We start from the raw sequence: 22,891 nt of genomic DNA, 5'->3' as shown, positions 1-22,891 counted from the left end.
GCTGCCATGCAAAATGATCTTAGTGGATACCTGAAACCTGGTATTGAATTACACTGAATCAAATACTGAGGAAGTTATTCCTTTTCCAGGGTTCTTTCAAACTATCTGGGTGTATGAGAGAACAAGTCTCACTTTGGTGCTAACACATATTTATGTCCCTTTATGACACTTGCCAATTTAACTTCCCTTGTAAACACAGAGAGTATATGGCTCAGGCTTGGAGCCTTTATCAGACAACAGAATCTAGATAGGACTTAACAGTAATTTCTTTTTAAGGCAAACAATACAGGTTCTCTATTTCTGGTAGTGATATAAAGATTCCTTTTTAAAGAAAATTAAGCTTCAAAAAGCATTAAAAGGTTTTACATTTATTTTAAGAAATTTAAAAATAAAAAAGCATGGCCGGGCGCAGTGGCTCACACCTGTAATCCCAGCACTTTGGGAGGCCGAGGCAGGCAGATCACGAGGTCAAGAGATCAAGACCATCCTAACACAGTGAAACCCCATCTCTACTAAAAATACAAAAAATTAGCCAAGCACGCTGGCACACGCCTATAGTCCCAGCTACTTGGGAGGGGGAGGCAGGAGAATCGCTTGAACCCAGGAGACAGAGGTTGCAGTGAGCCGAGATCGTGTCACTGCACTCCAGCCTGGGTGACAGAGCAAGACTCCATCTCAAAAAAAAAAAAAAAAAAAAAAAAAGCATGATATAAGGCCAGGTGCAGGGGCTCACAGCTGTAATCTCAGCACTTTGGCAGGGGAGGCTGGCAGATAACGAGGTCGGAGTTCTACACCAGCCTGACCAATATGATGAAAACCCATCTCTATTAAAAATACAAAAATTAGCTGGGCATGGTGGCATGTGCCTGTAATCTCAGCTATTCGGGAGGCTGAGACAGGAGAATCGCTTGAACTCGGGAGGCAGAGGTTGCAGTGAGCCGAGATCATGCCATTGCACTCCAGCCTGAGCAACAAGAGCGAAACTCTGTCTCAAAAAAAAAAAAAAAAGTATAGTGTGGAGTGCAAATGTGACCCAAAAAAACCAAGGTGATACACAAAATACTAGTATCTGGGATGTACATGACCATGCTTTTATGTTTATCAGGCCAACACCATCCTGATACCAAAGCCTGGTAGAGACACAATTAAAAAAAGAGAATTTTAGGCCAATATCCATGATGAACACCGATGTGAAAACCCTCAATAAAATACTGGCAAACCGAATCCAGCAGCACATTAAAAGCTTATCTACCAAAATCAAGTCAACTTCATCCCTGGGATGCAAGGCTGGTTCAACATATGCAAATCAACAAACGTAACCCATCACATAAAAATAGAACGAACAACAAAAACCACATGGTTATTTCAATAGATACAGAAAAGGCCTTCAACAAAATTCAACAGCCCTTCATGCGAAAAACGCTCAATAAACTAGGTATTGATGGAATATATCTCAAAATAATGAGAGCTATTTATGACAAACCCACAGCCAATATCATACTGAATGGGCAAAAACTGGAAGCATTCCCTTTGAAAACCGGCACAAGACAAGGATGCCCTCTCTCACCACTCCTATTCAACATTATGTGGGAAGTTCTGGCCAGGGCAATCGGGCAAGAGAAAGAAATAAAGGGTATTCAATTAGGAAAAGAGGAAGTCAAACTGTCCCTGTTTGCAGTTGACATGATTGTATATTTTAAAAAACCCATTGTCTCACCCCAAAATCTCCTTAAGATGATAAGCAACTTCAGCAAAGTCTCAGGATACAAAATCAACGTGCAAAAACCACAAGCATTCCTATACACCAATAACAGACAAACGGAGAGCCAAATCATGAGTGAACTCCCATTCACAGTTACTACAAAGAGAATAAAATACCTAGGAATCCAACTTACAAGGGATGTCAAGGACCTCTTCAAGGAGAACTACAAACCACTGCTCAACGAAATAAAAGAGGACACCAACAAATAGAAGAACATTCCATACTCATGGATAGGAAGAATCAATATCGTGAAAATAGCCAAATGGCCCAAGGTAATTTATACATTCGATGCCATCCCCATCAAGCTAACAATGACTTTCTTCACAGTATTGGAAAAAACTACTTTAAAGTTCATATGGAACCAAAAAAAAAGCCCATGTAGTCAAGACAATCCTAAGCAAAAAGAACAAAGCTGGAGGCATCACGTTACTTGACTTCAAACTATACTACAAGGCTACAGTAACCAAAATAGCAAGGTACTGGTACCAAAACTGCTATCTAGACCAACGGAACAGATCAGAGGCCTCAGAAATAACACCACACATCTGCAACCATCTGATCTTTGACCAACCTGACAAAAACAAGCAACAGAGAAAGGATTCCCTATTTAATAAATGGTGCTGGGAAAACTGGCTAGCCATATGTAGAAAGCTGAAACTGGATCCCTTCCTTAGACCATATACAAAAATTAACTGAAGATGGATTAAAGACTTAAATGTAGGACCTAACACCATAAAAACCCTAGAAGAAAACCTAGGCAATACCATTCAGGACACAGGCATGGGCAAAGACTTCATGACTAAAACACCAAAAGCAATGGCAACAAAAGCCAAAATAGGCAAACGGGATCTAATTAAACTGAAGAGCTTCTGCACAGCATAAGAAACTATCATCAGAGTGAAAAGGCAACCTAGAGAATAGGAGAAAATTTTTGCAATCTACCCATCTGACAAAGGGCCAATATCCAGAATCTACAAAGAATTTAAACAAATTTACAAGAAAAAATCAATCCCATCAAAAAGTGGGCAAAGGATATGAACAGACACTTCTCAAAAGAAGACATTTATGCAGCCAACATACATATGAAAAAATGTTCATCATCACTGGTCCTCAGAGAAATACAAATCAAAACCACAATGAGATACCATCTCACACCAGTTAGAATGGTGATCATTAAAAAGTCAGGAAACAACAGGTGCTGGAGAGGATGTGGAGAAACAGGAATGCTTCTACACTGTTGGTGGGAGTGTAAATTATTTCAACCTTTGCGGAAGACAGTGTGGCAATTTCTCAAGGATCTAGAACTAGAAATACCATTTGACCTAGCCATCCCATTACTGGGTGTATACCGAAAGGATCATAAATCATGCTGCTATAAAGACACAAGCATAGGTATGTTTACTGCAGCACTATTTACAATAGCAAAGACTTGGAACCAACCCAAATGTCCATCAATGATAGACTAAATTAAGAAAATGTGGCACATATACACTATGGAATACTATGCAGCCATAGAAAAGGATGAGTTCATGTCCTTTGCAGGGATATGGATGAAGCTGGAAACCATCATTCTAAGCAAACTATCACAAGGACAGAAAACCAAATACCACATGTTCTTACTCATAGGTGGGAGTTTAATAACGAGAACAAATGGACACAGGGTGGGGAACATCACATACTGGGGCCTGTTAGGGGTGGGAGGCTGGGGGAGGGATAGCGTTAGGAGAAATACCTAATGTAAATGACAAGTTGATGGGTTCAGCAAACCAATGTGGCACATGTATACCTATGTAACACATCTGCACATTGTGCACATGTACCCTAGAACTTAAATTTAAAAAAAAAAAAAATACAGTGGTGGAGTGCAAATGTGACCAAAAAACACCAAGGTGATACACAAAATACTAATATTGAGGATGTAAATGACTATGCTTTGATGTTGCCATTTTGGCACAGAGATGGAGTGTCCAAATTTAATTTCCATTGTATATTAAATGAAAAATAAATGTAACAGTAAGCTGGGCACTTTTATGGTGATAGAAAAACCTAAGACCTGTAACCTTGACAGTTTGTAAGTTAACAAAATTAGTTTATGATTATTAATCTATGCCAATACCACAGAGATGACTCCCCATACCAATAAAGTCTTCCTATAAAGCTCACAATTTGTAAACTGCAAATGAACATTATTTGTTTTGTTGACATTTTGTGATGAAAGCACTTCCATATATAAGATCATAAGGTGGGGTTAACAGTGAGTAAGCCAGTAAGTAGACCAAATGTCACTGATACTCCCCGCTGTCAAACAGCAGCTGTGACAAATGCTACAAAGGAGAAGTACATGGTCCTGTAATTTGATACAGGCAGAGCTTCCTTGAGATAGGAGGGATGGGAACAGCAAAACAGCCAGGACATGACCAAAGGAAGAGATATATGAGACAAGGCTGGAGAGGGAGATGAGGACAGAGAAAAGAGGTACTCACTGACCGAGGTAGTTTTTTTTTTTTTTTTTTTTTTTGAACTCCCAAGCACAAGGGGAAGACAGTTGAAAGGTTTTAAACGTGGAATGACCTACCTGATCAGATTTGTGTTCTGAAAGGTTTGCTCTGGCTGTAATGTAAGCAACCCTCCAGAGAAGCATCAGTAAACAGACAGAATCAAAATTGATTACAAAATAATGTAGAAACTACTACATCTAGACCAAATAAATAATGGCCAACAGAAAACCAGATCAGAACACTGTCTAGTCTTTTACTGGAAACTAACACTGTACTTTTATTTAGGTATATGATACATACATTTCAGAGACTAGGAACAGCTTAAAACTTATCAAAATGTCATCATTTCTTGGTCAGACCTAAGGTGGCCTACCTACCTCACAGGCTTGAAGTAAAGAGGACTGGAGCTCGAGGAAGTGGCTCCAAGGGAGATGGCTAGGCATCAAAAACTGTGGCTCTGATTTACATTCCCCAGCTCTCAAACCAAGCATCTTCTTTATATATTTTACATGATAACTTCCTATTAAGGTTTGATGAAAGAAAGGTTTTGCTACTGAAACCAAGTCTGAAAACTAATGTTAATACCCACGGCCTCCAGAATCCAGTTATGACTATCATCAGTCCGTGGGAAAGCAATGTCTCCAACAACAACACCCTAGGGTCGCTTACTGCTATATACTTCTAATTCTGTTCCCCCTCATGAACGCTGATGTTCCGAAATAGTCCAGTTTCTGCTTCTAATCCTCCTCAAAATGGTGCAAACTCTGGCTAACACTGGTAGAGCCACCAGAATGCTAACAAGGAAAAAGGAAGGGAGAAAAGGAGAGAAAGGAAGCAAAGGAAAAAAATATATACAATACCAAATTGAAAAGAACCCGGAGCATACACAGTTGGTGGAAGTAAAGGGTGGTATCTTCACTTTGGAAAACTGACAATATCCACTAAAACTCACCAACTGCACTTCTAGGAATATATTAAACAAATGCATGCAAGCTTCATTAACCAACAGACATGTATGGAAATGCTCACAGCAGGCTGGGCAAGGTGGCTCACACCTGTAATCCTAGCACTTTGGGAGGCTGAGGGGGGTGGATCACCTGAGGTCATCAGGAGTTTGAGACCAGCCTGGCCAACATGGCAAAACCCCGTCTCTACTAAAAATACAAAAATTAGCCAGGCGTGGTGGTGCAGGCCTGTAATCCCAGCTACTCTGGATGCTGAGGCAGGAAAATTGCTTGAACCCAGGAGACGGAGGTTGCAGTGAGCTGAGATCGCACCACTTCACTCCCGCCCGGGCAAAAGAGTGAAACTCCATTTCAAAAAGAAAAAGAAATGCTCATAGCAGCACTATCCCTAATAACCACAAACTGTAAGCCTCCCAAATGCTCATTAACAGAATGAATGAACTGAGGTATATTCATGAATACTGCACAGACATGAGACTGAATCAATTACAACTACACACAACAACATGGATGAACCTCACATAGGTAACACCGGAAGAAAACAGACCAAAAGCATATCCAGAGGGTTTCCGTTTATATAATGTTCAAAAACAGACACAACTGAATTGCCATATGCAAAAAACCGAATCTCAATATTTACCTTAATACTAAAACCCCAAATGAATCACAGACTTAAATGTTAAGATCCTGTAACTCCTAAAAGTCAATCTAGCAGAAAATATTAGTGAACCCAGGCTTCGCAAAGATTTCTTAGGCACAACACACACACACACACACAAATGAAAAAAAAAGTTTCAATAAATTATTTTTCATAAAGATCTATGAACTATCCCATATATGTATCTTCAATAAAAATACTAATAAAAATTAGAGAATTGAGCGATGAGAAGACAACACAATCAACCACTATGTCATCTCATTCAGGAACAAGTACATCTCTACAAGGAGAGAAAGAAAGCCAACACTGGCAGAGCAGGGATTGGAAAAGGGAAAAATAGTTACCAACAAATGTTTGTCCTAGTCTTTGCATTGCAACAGGAGGAGGAGGGGAAAGCAATGAAGAAAGACCCTTTGGTTCTCCTCCTACAACTACTCTTAGTCCACCACACATCATAAAAGAAAATATATCAACTTAAGAGCAAATCAAAGATATCTTGGTCCAGGATCCTTTTTACTTCTGTCTCTCTTCCTCTGGTACCTTCCTCACTTTTGAATTTTCTCCCTTCCTTTCTCCTTATTTTTTTCAGGTATATCTTTTTGCTCTCTGCATCCACACACCACTATATATCATTTTCACCTTTGCATAAGAGGCACCAAAATAAGAAGAGAACAATTAAAATACATACACAAAAACAGTCTGGGTTCCTTATGGATTTGAAATGCCCTTATATTGGAGAAGAGACAACACACAATCTTTATCAATTCTCACCAATCCTTTTTATTCAGCATTGGTAGAGTATAGGCCACAGCATAAATATTACTACGACACTCTCTCCCTCTCCGTTTCTCTCCTCTCCTGAACAAGACAGCTGCAATTTGTGAATTCAGTATTTGCTAGCTAAGTGGAATGTTAAGGATCTAGGCTAGGAGTTCTTATCTATTGAGCTACAAGTATAAAGACTTCCCTTTAAACACTAAAATACATCAAAAACCCACAAACATGCCAAAAAAAATTATTCTTTCAGTATCTGTTCCCTGAGAAAATACAAAATCAATGTGAAACTTTATTAATTAAAACAACATCCACTCACACTTAACAACAACAGATGTGGACAATGCTATGTATGAACGCAGTCTCAGCTTCTCAGATCTCCTCATCTCACAAACTCCTCAGCCCTACTTGGGTTTACCCTAGACAGACTGGGAATCAGCTCTGACCACTCTCTGACCACTCTGGGCTCAAATTTCTTTACTGATTAAGAATCGTAAAATTTTTTTACATGAATTCCCTGAAGAAAGAGCAAGATAGTTTGACAAAAATGATAGTACGGTAAAGTACCTTCTGTTCACCCAGGATTATTCTGGGATGATTTATTAAAGAGTTTTCCCAATAACCATTCCTTCTCCACACAACACACACACTCCTTCCCTCTCTCTCTTTCTCCTCTCTCTCTCCACCTATAAAGCACTCAGAACTCGTATCTAGACTGTTTAATAAATGATTAGAGTCAGCCCTCCACATCCACAGATTCGACCCACTACAGATCAAAAACATTTGGGATATAAAACAATAAAAAATAAAATACAACAATAATACAAATTTTTTAAACTATAATATAACAACTATTTACAGAGTATTTTCATTGTATTAGGTATTGTAAGTAATCTAGAGATGTTTTCAAACATATATGGGAGGAAGCACACAGGTTATGTGCAAATACTACACCATTTTACATGAAGGACTTGAGCATCTGTGGATTTTGGCATCTACGGGGGTCTTGGAACCAATCCCCCTTGGACACCAAGAGACAACTGTACTGCACCTTTTTAGCTATTATGGTTATTACTACTACTACTCTCCCCCACATACATTACCCCATAAATCCCATATAAGTGCTCTACCTAAGAAAGGGCAAAATGAAGAAACAAGAACTTGAAAACCTAGGTTTTTTTTTTTTTATCAGATATTCACATTTATTACTGTAAATAGGAATAAACAAGGGAGTAAAAATGTGTCTAGCACCGACTCTAGTATATTCAAGATGAATTCATTCATTCATTCAACAGGCACTCAAAAAGTGAATGTATTTGTAGTAGGATTTACCCCTAAAATCTCCAGAGGGTACTGTCTTGCAGCAAACATCTTCCTCTTAACTATTACATACATCATGTTTTATTCATCATTAGGCATTTTTTTAAAAACTCATTCAATAGCATTCTCTGCTCTTAACTTTTAAAATGGGTATGCTGAATTTTATTCTCTCTCTTCAAAACACAAAACACAACCAAAAAATCAACTAATTTTTTGTAACCCTGATAGTTTTGTTCTTAGGAGTCAGCCATTCAGAACAGAAGTACTCCATAACTCCCCTACAAAATGGCATTCTACAGACTTCCACTGTTTCATTCAAGGTAAAAACATAATTTTAGATTTCAAGGTGTTATTGAGATCTATTAGGATAACAATATTTTCCAATTTATCCCCCCAAATAACCTTCAAATTACATTATAATTTTACTTCAAATCGTATGTGTATTTTTCAATGAAGGACTCTTAAGATTCTACAAAAATAAATTAGGTTGTTTTGCTTTTCCCATTTTACAAAATTGAACAAAAACAATTCAACCAATACTAAGCTCTTGCAAGACTAGCAGTTCTTTTAGACGGATACAAATGAGATGAAAAATTACTAGAAATAATCACATCAGCATTTTTGCATTTATATTTTGTATTTAGAGGTACTTTACCCAGTTTTCTGAATTATCAAAAGATCATTCTATACTGTAGGAACAAAATCAGTGGTGGTAAACAATAACTTTTGGTTTGTTTACAATCACGCAGTTTCTCTCCCGCTAAAGAAAGAAGTCAGATTTCTTCATCCTTTCTACCAGTAGATAGATAGGAACACTGACTATATGCAAATTCCAAGTATCTCTAAGATTTAGAGTACCATGCTTCAAACCATTAACTTTAATTTTTTTTTTTTAAGTGAAAGCAAAAACTCTTAAAAATCTTAGCTGGACTGGTGAACAAGCAATTGAAGAATGTAATGATAATGCTACATGATATTATAAGGTATTAATTCCTGGATGGGATATACTGTTACAAGCCATAAATTCTTGTTAAACTTCAGATTCTTATTTTTCCAGTTCCTCCAAACAAATTAAAAAGGCAAATGATTTGACTGTTCATTACTGTATGACTTTTAATAAAAAGTAGGAGTGAGGGAGAGTACCTTCTTGTTTTAATATATCTACATTAATCAAACAGCTTCCATGTTTGCAAAGTGTTGTCTGATTTATAAGCTACATTTATCAATCATTAAGTCAGGATAGCACAATGGCCATGAAATAATAATACATAAACTATATCTCTGGTAAAACTGTGTATGAAGTTATAAGCAATAGTGGCTGATTTCTAAACTTTAAAATTATGACCACGTGTGTCCTCCCTTTCCTTCAAATAACCACCAGAGTGTAGGTAAGTAAATAAAATAACCACCAGAGTGTAGGTAAGTAAATAAAAATCACCAAAATATCTTAGAGTATCTTTCCTCACAGAATGTATTTTAGCCAGAAAACCTCATCCACTCCTAATTTGTTTCTCAATAATATTCAGCTACTCTGTCCAACCCTCAATTTATCAGTAAAGAATTTGTGATACTCCAAAAAGCTAATGTAATTATTACTGTCATCTCATTAAGTGTGCTCTTCCTATACCAAACTAACATTACAGCTGACACCCAGCTTGTTCACTATGCACACCACCCTCTTCTCCCCTTCCCATCACCACCATTTTACTGGCAGAATGTTCACAAGGCTGAAGACTGTTTCTCATTTCAGCAAACAGAATGCTTAAGATCAGATGGCTAGCCACAAACCAGAAGTTAGAAGCCACAAAAAAATAAACACTGGCAGTCCTAAAATCTTCTACTTTCAGTCTCTAACAAAAGCAGTAACATCATTTTTATTTGTGATGCCCTAAGTTATAGCCAGAAGCTTTTCCCCCGATTATTCTAATAAATCAATTTAAAATAATTTTACATCAGATTATGTCCTTCATATACTAGCATACTTTAAATAAATCCATTTTACCACGGTAGGTTCTTCAACTCATATTTTTTTTCTATTTTTTCTGTATCATTCCTTAACTATCATATTATTTCTCCTTTCTTTCTAAATATTACATCTATGAACAAAAAAGATAATCCTGCAAACTAACCCTAGAAAAGATAAATCAACATACACCTTAAGTATAAAAGATCAATATTAAGTATAACCTATTAGGTAACCAAGAGAAAGGTAGGCGTCAACTGCATGCCCAAGAACCTCAATTTAAGACATTATGTAGTATACACAATTTTGGTAAACAGAACTGAACACAATATTTGCATATCAAAATAGGCAACTATAGCCTTATTTCTGACTTCAGATAAAAATATCTTAATGCTTTTTATAAGACAAAACAGTCATTTTAATGAAATATCTCTTTACAGATATAATCACATGATTGACAGATAAAATAATTGCTTTAAAAATACTTCTGAGTCATTTTGTCCTTACCTGCAGGCATGAACCATTACTGCATGCAGTGACTGTTCCATTTCCTAGCACAGACTTGAAGAAGCATCATATCTCTCTTTCAGAATGTGACTAATCTGTGGGTTTGCAATTCCTAAGCTATTTACAAATGGCACTCCCTTACCATATAAGAATAAATATGTATTACAACCCCAAATCAAGTATTTTTAACCTACATTTTACAAATAACCTTCGTAATTCTGTAAAGCAGCAACCTCAAAATGTAGGAAGAAAACCTCACAGTATTTCCCTTTCAAAAAGCAAGATTTTCTTTTTTGCTTTTTAGCTAAATTATTTTTAAAGCCTTCAACAGCTGTCACACATGAACCAGCGGTCTGCTGTGTTATGGTGTGCATGCTGCAGCTGATTAAGCTTTACAATTTTTCTTTAAAAAATCAATCACCCTTTGCAAAAGCAGAACAGCTTGCCCAAATACACATCTTCAATACAGCACAATACCAGCATGCAGGACAATACGTTATATAGCAAACTTGACAAGAAAAAAAATATATATATATGTCCTGGTTTGTTTCTTAGCAATGCTACACCATTAATTGTTCATGCAAGAGATGTAGCTGTACCTTTCTGAAGAGGACGACTTCTCAGAGTTAACTGACATCAGCAGCTCAATCTTCTGCTTGATTTCTGGAAAAATCAGAAAATATTCACAACCAAGATTGCCTGCCCTTGCTTTCAAGCCTTATATCAAGAGATTTTTCTTCTCTAATCCCTTTTGTTCAGAATGAGGCCACAAGATTCGCAGTACTTCTGTTAGGACTGGGATTCAATGGTGCTATAAAGGGAAAAAGCTCCAGAGGCATCAGGCCTTGCTAAACTATGCACATGACTGTTTATGAAAGCAGGAAGTACCATTTCTTTAAAGCAGAGGGGTGTTTTCTTTTTTAAGGTAGAACTAGCATGGCTCTACAAGATGATTTTCAATTTAGCAAAATAAAATACAAATAAGACATCTCGAACATCTGAATTAAATATACTAGATCATTTGAGAAGCCTGGGTATTCACGTCACAGGCTGTAATAAACAGATATGCAACCCTTGGCTGTTTCTATTTCACTAGCCCTAAAAAATATGGCTCAGTGAATCATTTTTGTCACTTAAGAATGAAATATTAAACCAGAACCCCAATGTATAGATTTCAAAATGTTTAACCTTTAATTTCTTGATTGTGTTTAATTACAGACACATTTAACATCTAGTGTCCCTAACTCCTCCAGAAAGAGACTTTTTATTTTATACCTTAATTTTCCCCTCCTCCTTAGCAGTACAGTACAAGTGAACAGCAACACCCATTTACCGAGTAGGGATAATATACTTGTCCTTTTAGGAAAGGATTGACAATACACATCTAAAACAGGAATGTAAGCGCCAGTTCAACTTAATTAAAAGATAATTGCTGATACTGATTTGGAAGGGAGGTAATAGACTAAAAGGGAAGGAAGGGTGAAAATAAGAGAGGGAAAGATAAGGAGACAATCTAATACGTTTCCTTTAAAACATCAACGACTGACTCAAAGCACATAATTTTAAGTTAATAAAACTGACATGGTCCTATTACCCAGACTATTTCATGTGTAAAGATGTTTTCCTACCCCTAACAAGTATTTCCAACTGGATTTTTAAAACTGAAGTGTGCCTTCATAATAAAAAGTTCACATATTAAAAATAAAGTAGTGCCAATAAAATGTTATCAACAGTATCAGGATTTCAAAATAGACTTTCTTTTTTTTTTTTAAGCAGTAAAGCAAATTTTAATTTTTTAAAATGTTGACTATATAAATCAAAGTTGAATATGAGAAGATGTAAATGAAAAAAGAATAAAAATTAGTTTTATAAAATACAATGGACCTGTACAGAAATACCCTCTCAGTGTTGTAAAAATAAGGATTTTTCCTAAAATTTTTTTTTTTTTTTTTTGAGACAGAGTCTCGCTCTGTCACCCAGGCTGGAGTGCAGTGGCCCGATCTCAGCTCACTGCAAGCTCCGCCTCCCAGGTTCATGCCATTCTGCTGGCTCAGGCTCCCGACTAGCTGGGACTACAGGTGCCCGCCACCTCGCCAGGCTAGTTTTTTGTATTTTTTTAGTACAGACGGGGTTTCACCATGTTCGCCAGGATGGTCTCGATCTCCTGACCTCGTGATCCACCCGTCTCGGTCTCCCAAAGTGCTGGGATTACAGGCTTGAGCCACCACGCCCAGCCTTTTCCCAAATTTTTAAGCTTGTAACTTCAATAAACATTATAAAAAGCAGCATGAATAGCTGAAGAGAGCGCAGAATCTACCACAGGCTGTAGCCAACCTGCCTAGCCACTGGGAGAGGAGAGCACAGCGCCTACAGCTGGGGTGGTGCTGAGACTCACTTTGAGGATCAGGCACATGGCACCACAGTGAGCCCTCAGTAGGGCCCCTCCCCTTGTTTTGGAAGGAGCAGGGTGTTAGAAACTCAGACTCTGCCTTGGATTTAGGAAGAGGCTCTTCTGCCTCTTTTTTTTTTTTTTTTTTTTTTGAGATGGAGTTTCGCTCTTTGCCCAGACTAGAGTGCAATGGCACAATCTCAGCTCACTGCAACCTCCACCTCTCGAGTTCCAGCAATTCTCCTGTCTCAGCCTCCAGAGTACCTGGGATTACAGGCGCCCACCACCACACCCGGCTAATTTTTTTGTCTTTTTAGTAGAGACAGGGTTTCACCATGTTGGTCAGGCTGGTCTTGAACTCCTGACCTCAGATGATCCACCCGCCTCAGCCTCCCAAATTGCTGGGATTACAGGTATGAGCCACCATACCAGGCCTCCTCTGTCATTTTTAATAGCTATATGACCTTGGGGGAATTACTTAAACTCTCTAAAGCCTCTATCTCCTCTCCTGTAAAATGAGGATAATAACATATATCTGAAAGGCTGTGGCGAGGATTTAATGAAATAACCCATGAAAGTAAAGTAGATTGTGCCTGGGATGTGGTAAGCCCTCCCTGCCTCATCTCTCAATAATTATTTACTGAATGAGTTAATGAAGGATATGAGGCCTGTCTAATGTTAAATGGTTTTTCCATAGTTTAAATCAACCTTCTCCTTCTTCTCATCAACCTCAACATCCCCCTTTTTATCACTGTAGTGTTACTGCAGGTGGGAACTTAACTTTAATCTGTATCTCAGCCTCCCTTTCTAGAGAATTGTGCTCCATGTATTAACTCGCTGCTTCAGAAAAGAGATTACACTTGAATCCATCTTCATCATGGCAAGGTTTTATTCCAAAACAACAAAAAGTTCACACTTCAGTATACCAATGTAAATCAACGCACTTAAGATGAAAAAGCCCAAGATTAAATTACACAGCTCTAATGAAGTTAATGCCTATCTTGTAAACACTGGAAAGAAAAGTTCAAGCTATAAACCATACTCTGGTGACATTGGAAGCTCCAACCAAAGAGGATTCTAATAATACATGAAAACGTTTCTAACTTCATTTTCACCTTATCTCTAAACCTTCAGATTTGTTCATAACTTCAGAAGGACTCAGAAATCAAGGAACGTTAACACTCTGATACTGTATCCTTTGAAGCCCACGTATTCCATCTATGCTACCATCAACTCCTCCCTGTCCATATCATCCATAGGTCTGGTAATTCCCCACGTTCGTGAAGAATTCCAGAAGCCATTTAACTGATTTCCATTCCACCACAACATCTGCCATAATCGGGGGGACCTGGACTTCCATACTGACATGACTTATTACAAAAGCCCTGGCTATGGACTCCAGGCTCCTCAATCCACAGACTCTTGAACGTCCACCTCTTGAGCCATCCGTTCCCTTGACCATGCTCCAGACACTTTCTTACACACACTGCAAACACTTTCCTCCTCAGTCAGTCAGTTGTTTTGGAATTTATTTCAATTACTTCCAGGGTAGTATCTGGGACCCTATACACTTTATTTTTCTGTAATGAAATCAACCAATCTTTTACTTGTTATATTCTGATCTTCCTGATAAACTTAGAAACGCGTTCCTCACACGAAAGTTTTTAAAATTTTCATCCAATTTTCCTCTAATATGCTTTATAATAGTATTTGCATGTAAATACTATTATAGAAACTTCCAGAATTTATTTTGTTCTATGAATTGATATAGAAATCCAGTCTTTTACAAGTCAGATTTTAAAATGACTCTCTTGTCATTTTAGACAAGAGAGTCATTTTAAAATGACGCATCTTCACAATTCTAAAATGACTCTCTTGCTTACCACTTCTTGCTTCTTCCAAAGCAGCACCCACTGTCTCCAAGTATACATTTAGACCAATGAGTGCAAAAAAATCCATCAATCTGATTATTTAATAGTTGTATTCCCTATGGATGTAATCTGAAAATGCTTGACAGTACACTCAACAGCTCCTTCTACATCTCAGCCTTTAATCAATCCCTTACCATCTGCCCTACTCCCACCTCAAGACCACACTTGCTTATTTCACACAGAAAATAGGCAAGCAGTTCCTGTGTAGTTTGAATAAACATATTTTAAATTATGGTTGCTTTATTTTTAGTCATAATTTTGTTTTTTAACTGCTAAATAACATTATAGGAGGACATAAGTTTTTGTGGCTTTTTTTAATGCTTTTACATTTGCTTTCTCCTCCTAACTCTGGGTACTTTGCAAGACCGTTATCTTCCATGCAGCCCTTAAATGCTGGTGATACCTACAAGGACGCTCTTTTCGCTCACTGACCCTTCTATCTACATACACCCTCACCATCAAGAACTACAGGGCATCGATGATAACTGTATCTTAGTTTCTAGCCCAATATTCTCTCCTACAACCCAGAACCACATATCCTCCAACCCCTACTTGACATTTTCACCTAGACAGTCCCTGCATGGCTTGAATGCAATGTCTAAAATTGAACCCATGAACTTATAAACCTAATGTCTTATTTTATACTCCTGATCTCAGTGAACAGCAACGCCATTGCCCTACCAAACCTCAAATGTTTGAGGGATCCCAGGCTAGTTTCCCCAATCTTATCTGAAGTATCTTTCCTGGCCGGGCACGGTGGCTCACACCTGTAATCCCAGCACTTTGGGAGGCCAAGGTGGGCGGATCACGAAGGTCAGGAGATCAAGACCATCCTGGATAACACGGTGAAACTTTGTCTCTACTAAAAATTAAAAAAATTAGCCGGGTGCAGTGGCGGGCGCCTGTAGTCCCAGCTACTCAGGAGGCTGAGGCAGGAGAATGGCATGAACCTGGGAGGTGGAGGCTGCAGTGAGCCAAGATTGTGCCACTGCACTCCAGCCTGGGCGACAGAGAGAGACTCCGTCTCGAAAAAGAAAAACCTTTCCCTCCATTCTCCCTTTTTTATATCATATGCTCTGGAAATACTGAGCTCTACTCTACGTGGCTCCCCAAGCATGCCATGCTTTTTCACGCCACTAAATGTCGTATACGGTTTCCTCTCCCTAGAATGCCACCGTTGTCTCCCTTGCACACCCAACTCGCCTTTTTTTTTTTTTTTTTTTTGAGACAGAGTCTCGTTCTGTCACCCAGGGTGGAGTGCAGTGGTGGAATCTCAGCTCACTGCAACCTCTGACTCCCAAGTTCAAGTGATTCTCCTGCCTCAGCCCCACAAGTAGCTGGGATTACAGGCGGGCACCACCACTCCCAGCTACCCAACTCACTTTTCTAATCCCAGTCCCAAATGTTCCCTCCACACAAACACCTTCCCAGAATTAAGTTCACCTCCTCTACGTCTCTATAGTTGCATTACCAAATTACTAAAATAAATAAATTACTTGTTTCAGTCCCCATGAGTCCACTGCTTCCCTAAGGACAGGCACCTGACTGTTCAATTCAGACAGCCTGGCATGTCAGACACTGGTTGTTGACACCTTCATAGTCTTCTCAGCCTGTTACAGTCAATCTAATGTTAGTTACAACTGAGCTACGTTAATTTATTCTTAAATATACATCTCCAGATACACTTAATCAAAGATCCAAGCAATTTTAGAACTAGACTGATCCTCCGAGATCATATCATAGCTGAACCACATGAATTTATAAAGGGGAAATTTAACAGGCAAGAAGATAAACTACTGGAGGCAATCACATTCTTCATCTTCTCCAGAAGATTACTGTTGCTAAGACCTACAGTAAAATTTCCAAGAACCTCAACAACCCAAATAGTAAAACCCACCCAATAGTCCCATAGGCTGTTCTTTTGGATAAACACAGAAACTGACCTCAAGTGATCCACCTGCCTCGGCCTCCCAAAGTGCTGGGATTACAGGCACGAGCTACCGTGCCCAGCCAGTGATTCGCTTTCTGTGTGGAGAGCAGCAGGACCTACACCAGACCCCTGGCACTTTGGTAACAGTAGGACATTTCAACCTTATTTTAAATCAGTTTTTAAAATGCTATTTTCTTGTATCTCCAATCAATTCCAATCATCCTTATTAATCAGCTTTCCTGATTAAAACAACTAATCATTTGGGGCATGATACTCTTCTTATTCATCCCCTTATATACATCCCTCAAAGCCAACAATTCACTGTGATTTCCCCATTCATTCTCTTGATCAAACCTACAGATCTTCCTCATAACTCTTTTATTCTAGTTTTTACTCACACCTTAAAAGATACTCAAACTCCTTATGAAGATGAACAGTTTTTAACTCTTCAGTTAATGGCCTAGTAGCTCTAATGCTTCACCTGTCTATGCTGTAACACACTAGAAGTTTAAGGCTCCTGGAACACTAAGGGCTATCAGTCCAGCATTAAGCCAAGCCCCTGGAACCCTGATGAGGAGTAGTAGATTACAGTAACTCTACTCAGAATGACGTCCCATAGGGGTGGTGATTCAAAGATAGAGACATCCTAGGAGAAAAATGGAGCCGCCCTGAATCTACCTAGAATCCTAGGAGTGAGGGGAGCCTAAGAACACACGGAAGCTGTGGGCATGATATGCTCCTTTGTCATTCAGATCACTAAACCTGGGCATGAGGACTCTGACTTGTGTGAAGTGGAAATTTAAAAAGACACAATAACTGGGCAGATTATTCCACCTAAATTCTTAGAGCTACGTCCTTTTTCCATGGGAATAATTCTGGTAAATTTAATAAGCTTCCTTTTACTTGCCAAATTCTTTACATAATCATCCACAAACTTAATTTTGTTTGGGGTGTACATAGGAAGATTTTTTTTTTTTAAGGGACAGAGTCTTGCTCTGTCACCAAAGCTGGAGTGCAATGGTGCAACTATAGCTCACTGGGGTCTCAAACTCCTGGGCTCAAGCAATCCTCCCACCTCAGCCTCCTGAGTAGTTAGGGTTGCCTGAAATGACAGGTTAATACTGCAAGAATATACCTAGAAGTTAAGAGGAAAATGCCTCAGCAGGCCTCAAAACCACACGATTCTTCAGAAGTCAGAGCAGCTCCCAAATCAATACTTCCAGGTGTTCAGTGGGATAGTTCTCCACTTTAATGCTCCACTATTCTGGGGTTTCAACACCTCTCCCATCCTAATTCTACTTCTCCTGCCACTGCCAATTAACTGCTTCTTCTATTTCACATGTTTACACATTCTACTGCCTCGGGATACATGCTTACAGAGCCCTTCTTGGTGTCTCCAACTTAGTATTTTTAAGAGACGTCTCACTGAAATGCAAAAGGCCCGCAGAGGCTTTTCTGGCTCAGGTGCCAATTTCTGTTACTACTATCTGAAGCCACGTATTGAGGTCCTGACTCAAAACTGACTGACTCATAAGGGAATGTTCACAAAGGTGCAAGAATAAAGCAATTCCTCTGCGTAATCTAGGAGGGTGGATGATTAACTGACCAACATCTGCTAAGGCCAGTTTAGCCTTAAAAGGGAGTGCTATCCTAGTGTTCATTACTGAAGTCCTCTGTTATAAGAATTCACAGAAAAGCAGAAATTCTGCAAACATAAAAATCATCATTGGTAACTGAGCATTCAAAAAACTATCCCCAATTATCACTAACTTTTATCCCCACCCATCAAAATCCTTTGTCACGCTCTCATTAATAATCACACAGTCTAGCAATTCAATAAAATACAAATCTAGGGCCAAGTGAAAACTTAAAATCTGCAAAAGATGAAAAAAGTGAAAAAGTTGACAGAAAATACTAAAGAAATTCTAGAGTTCCAGGCAAAATCATTGATAAATGAGGATAGAGGAGAAGTTTATGAGGTTTGTAAATGAAGAGAAAAATCAACAAGGACAATAACATGCTAAGTGCCTCGAGAATAATTATTTGAGGCCGGGCACGGTGGGGCTCATGCCTGTAATCCCAGCACTTTGGGAGGCTGAGGCAGGCAGATCACTGGAGATCAGGAGTTCGAAACCAGCCTGGCCAACAAAGTGAAACTCCGTCTCTATTAAAAACACAAAAAGTAGCCAGGTGTGGTAGAGCATGCCAGCTACTCGGGAGGCTGAGGCAGGAAAATAGCTTCAGCCGGAGCCAGAGGTTGCAGTGAGCTGAGATCATGCCACTGCACTCCAGCCTGGGTGACACAGTGAGACTCTGTTTCAAAAAAAAAAGATAATTATCTGATTATTAGAGACTGAAAGAGAATACATAACAAAGCCCTTAATTTGCAAAAATGACGCCGGGGGCAGTGGCTCACAACTGTAATCCCAGCACTTTGGGAGGCCAAAGATGGCATATCACCTGAGGTCAGTAATTCGAGACCAGCCTGGCAAATACGGTGAAGCCCATCTCTAATAAAAATACGAAAAAAATACGAAAAAAAAAAAAAAAAAAAGCCAGGCGTTGTGACACATGGCTGTAGTCTGAGCTACTTGGGAAGCTGAGGCAAGAGAATCGTTTGGACTCAGGAGACAGAGGTTGCGGTGAGCTGAGACTATACCACTGTACTCCAGCCTGGTTAACAGAGCAAGACTCCATGAAGAAGGAAAGAAAAAGAAGAAAGGAAAGAGGAAAGGGGAAAGGGAAAAGGGAAAAGGGAAAAGGGGTAAGGCGGAAGGCAGAAGGGGACAGAAGTAAGGGGGAGTAAAGAAGGGGAAAGAGGAAAGAGGAAAGGGGAAAGGGGAAAGGGGAAGGAAGGAGAGAGAGAAAGAGAGAAAGAAAAAAGAAAAAAAATTAGTAAAAATGCCCTTCATTATGGCCGCATTATAACCTAAAAGATGTCCAATCATGTTATTACACAACTTAGTATGGAAATGTACACCAAAAACAATCAACACTTGGTATAAACTTAGTTCATTCTAAAAATAAGTACATATTCTCTATTACAATTTAAGTTTTTTAAATAAAATAAGCTTACTTTCAGATTGTGATTTCATTTTTCAAGATGAAGTCCCAGTTTCACCCACTTCCTTAAACGCAGCCTTTGCCAGTACCAGCTTTCCCCTGCTGCAATTCCAAAGCAAGATCGTTTGTGCTCCTGAACACAGTGCCCATAGACTATGTAACGTTCATTCCAAACTTTACAGTGGGGGTGCCAGAGGGCGGGGGGGGCGTGGTGTTGAGCAGGCGGAAGATAATGAAAGAGGAAAAGGAGGTAGTCTCAGGCTGGTTAGGTCTCTGATTTAGAACTTCTAAGGTAGCCGCTGGTACCACTTATGAGAAACTCTGAGAGGAAACGTTTTTCTGTCACTTTTAAAATTATTATTCTGGGTACAATTTATAACCCAAGAGAAATACTAGTTCAAAAGGAAAGGGGTTTGCTGCTGATTTCTAAGTTATGGCAAGAAAAGTGAGTCATTCTCTCCAAAAATGGGATCCCTATTTCCCCTACCCCCAGGAGGGTGTGAAAGAAAGCCAACGAGCAAGGCAGAGAGGAACCTCAGCCCACCCAGTCTAAAGGCCTCATGGATACACTAAAACTTCACAGTTCACCAAAACTGTTTGTTACCAGTGTTTTGGTATGAAATTTCAGAACTAAATACAACAATGTATTCAATAAATTCCTAATTTTATTGCTCTCACCATCATTCCCTGTTAGCAATGAAATGTGGTGAAACCAATCTCTGAAAACTATCTAAAGGTTTCTCACTACAGCAAAGTATCACTAATAGTTAATCCGGCCTCTCGACAGAACAAAGCCTCTTTTTCCCTGACTCTGTCAAGCAGACAGAAGTAACACAAGTTCTTAGATAGCTATGAGCTGTTACACTCAAGCTGACACCCAATGTTGTGTTCAGTATGAGGCCAAGTTTTAAAGCTTTTCCTGCATTATTCTTAAAATATAAGCATCATTTATTTTACTGATACAACACATAAATTTTACAAATTACATCAGAGTAATACTCAGAAAAAATAAGTATTTTTATAATCTTAAGAGATAGTTTTCTCATACCAGATATTAATTAAAAGACAACTGAAACTACTTGGTTCACTGATATTGGGACGTACAAAGTCAAAAATTAAGCCGGGCACAGTAGCTGATGCCTGTACCCCAGCACATTCTTTAGAAAGATCTAAAATTTAGAAAGATCTAAAATTTAGAAAGATCTAAAACTGACACCCTAACATCACAATTAAAAGAACTAGAGAAGCAAGAGGAAACACATTCAAAAGCTAGCAGAAGGCAAGAAATAACTAAGATCAGAGCAGAACTGAAGGAGATAGAGGCACAAAAAATCCTCCAAAAAATCAACGAATCCAGGAGCTGGTTTTTTTGAAAAGATCATCAAAATTGATAGACCGCTAGCAAGACTAATAAAGAAGAAAAGAGAGAAAAACCAAATAGACGCAATAAAAAATGATAAAGGGGATATCACCACCGACCCCACAGAAATACAAACTACCATCAGAGAATACCACCTCTACGCAAATCAACTAGAAAATCTAGAAGAAATGGATAATTTCCTGGACACTTACACTCTCCCAAAACTAAACCAGGAAGAAGTTGAATCCCTGAATAGACCAATAGCAGGCTCTGAAATTAAAGCAATAATTAATAGCCTACCAAACAAAAAAAGTCCAGGACCAGAAGGATTCACAGCTGAATTCTACCAGAGGTACAAGGAGGAGTTGGTACCATTCCTTCCGAAACTATTCCAATAAATAGAAAAAGAGGGAATCCTCCCTAACTCATTTTACGAGGCCAACATCATCCTGATACCAAAGTCTGACAGAGATACAACAAAAAAAGAGAATTTTAGACCAATATCCCTGATGAATATCGATGCAAAAATCCTCAATAAAATACTGGCAAACCGAATCCAGCAGCACATCAAAAAGTTTATCCACCATGATGAAGTGGCCTTCATCCCTGGGATGCAAGGCTGGTTCAACATATACTAATCAATAAATGTAATCCAGCATATAAACAGAACCAAAGACAAAAACCACATGGTTATCTCAACAGATGCAGAAAAGGCCTTTAACAAAATTCAACAGCCCTTCATGCTAAAAACTCTCAATAAATGCGGTATTGATGGAACGTATCTCAAAATAATAAGAGCTATTTATGACAAACCCACAGCCAATATCATACTGAATGGGCAAAAACTGGAAGCATTCCCTTTGAAAACCGGCACAAGACAAGGATGCCCTCTCTCACCACTCCTATTCAACATACTGTTGGAAGTTCTGGCTAGGGCAATCAGGTGAGAGAAAGAAATCAAGGGTATTCAGTTAGGAAAAGAAGAAGTCAAATTGTCCCTATTTGCAGATGACATGATTGTATATTTAGAAAACCCCATTGTCCCAGCCCAAAATCTCCTTAAGCTGATAAGAAACTTCAGCAAAGTCTCAGGATATAAAATCAACGTGCAAAAATCACAAGCATTCTTATACACCAGTAACAGACAAACAGAGAGCCAAATCATGAATGAATTCCCACTCACAATAGCTTCAAAGAGAATAAAATACCTAGGAATCCAACTTACAAGGGATGTCAAGGACCTCTTCAAGGAGAACTACAAACCACTGCTCAACGAAATAAAAGAGGACACCAACAAATAGAAGAACATTCCATGCTCATGGATAGGAAGAATCAATATCATGAAAATAGCCAAATGGCCCAAGGTAATTTATAGATTCGATGCCATCCCCATCAAGCTACCAATGACTTTCTCCACAGAATTGGAAAAAACTGCTTTAAAGTTCACATGGAACCAAAAAAGAGCCCGCATTGCCAAGACAATCCTAAGTCAAAAGAATAAAGCTGGAGGCATCACGCTACCTGACTTCAAACTATACTACAAGGCTACAGTAACCAAAACAGCATGGTACTGGTACCAAAACAGAGATATACACCAATGGAACAGAACAGAGCCCTCAGAAATAATACCACACATCTACAGCCATCTGATCTTTGACAAACCTGACAAAAACAAGAAATGGGGAAAGGATTCCCTATTTAATAAATGGTGCTGGGAAAATTGGCTAGCCATAAGTAGAAAGCTGAAACTGGATCCTTTCCTTACTCCTTA

General features: G+C 38.8%; 1 protein-coding gene across 15 annotated transcripts in view; it reads right to left on the bottom strand.

The window, feature by feature from the left end:
* Nucleotides 1-22,891, bottom strand: part of SRPK2 (SRSF protein kinase 2) — a 290,037-nt gene that overhangs the window by 153,064 nt on the left and 114,082 nt on the right. For 8 of the 15 annotated variants that reach the window (XM_033193846.1, XM_033193833.1, XM_033193838.1 and 5 more), the window contains one exon: nt 11,047-11,110. The exons of 6 other annotated variants lie outside the window; for them this stretch is intronic. In XM_033193846.1, the coding sequence (XP_033049737.1) occupies nt 11,047-11,084 (38 nt within the window). In that variant the 5' untranslated portion in view covers nt 11,085-11,110. Of the gene's footprint in view, nt 1-10,447; nt 10,480-11,046; nt 11,111-22,891 lie in introns of those variants that run through there. One more of the 15 variants, XM_033193843.1, reaches the window with a different exon arrangement.

The sequence above is a fragment of the Trachypithecus francoisi genome, unplaced genomic scaffold, assembly GCF_009764315.1.
Source record: "Trachypithecus francoisi isolate TF-2019V2 unplaced genomic scaffold, Tfra_2.0 Lachesis_group4, whole genome shotgun sequence".
In the NCBI taxonomy this organism is placed as follows: domain Eukaryota; kingdom Metazoa; phylum Chordata; class Mammalia; order Primates; family Cercopithecidae; genus Trachypithecus; species Trachypithecus francoisi.
The sequence above is the reverse complement of the archived record's forward strand: the minus strand, read 5'-3'. Positions and strand labels throughout refer to the sequence as shown.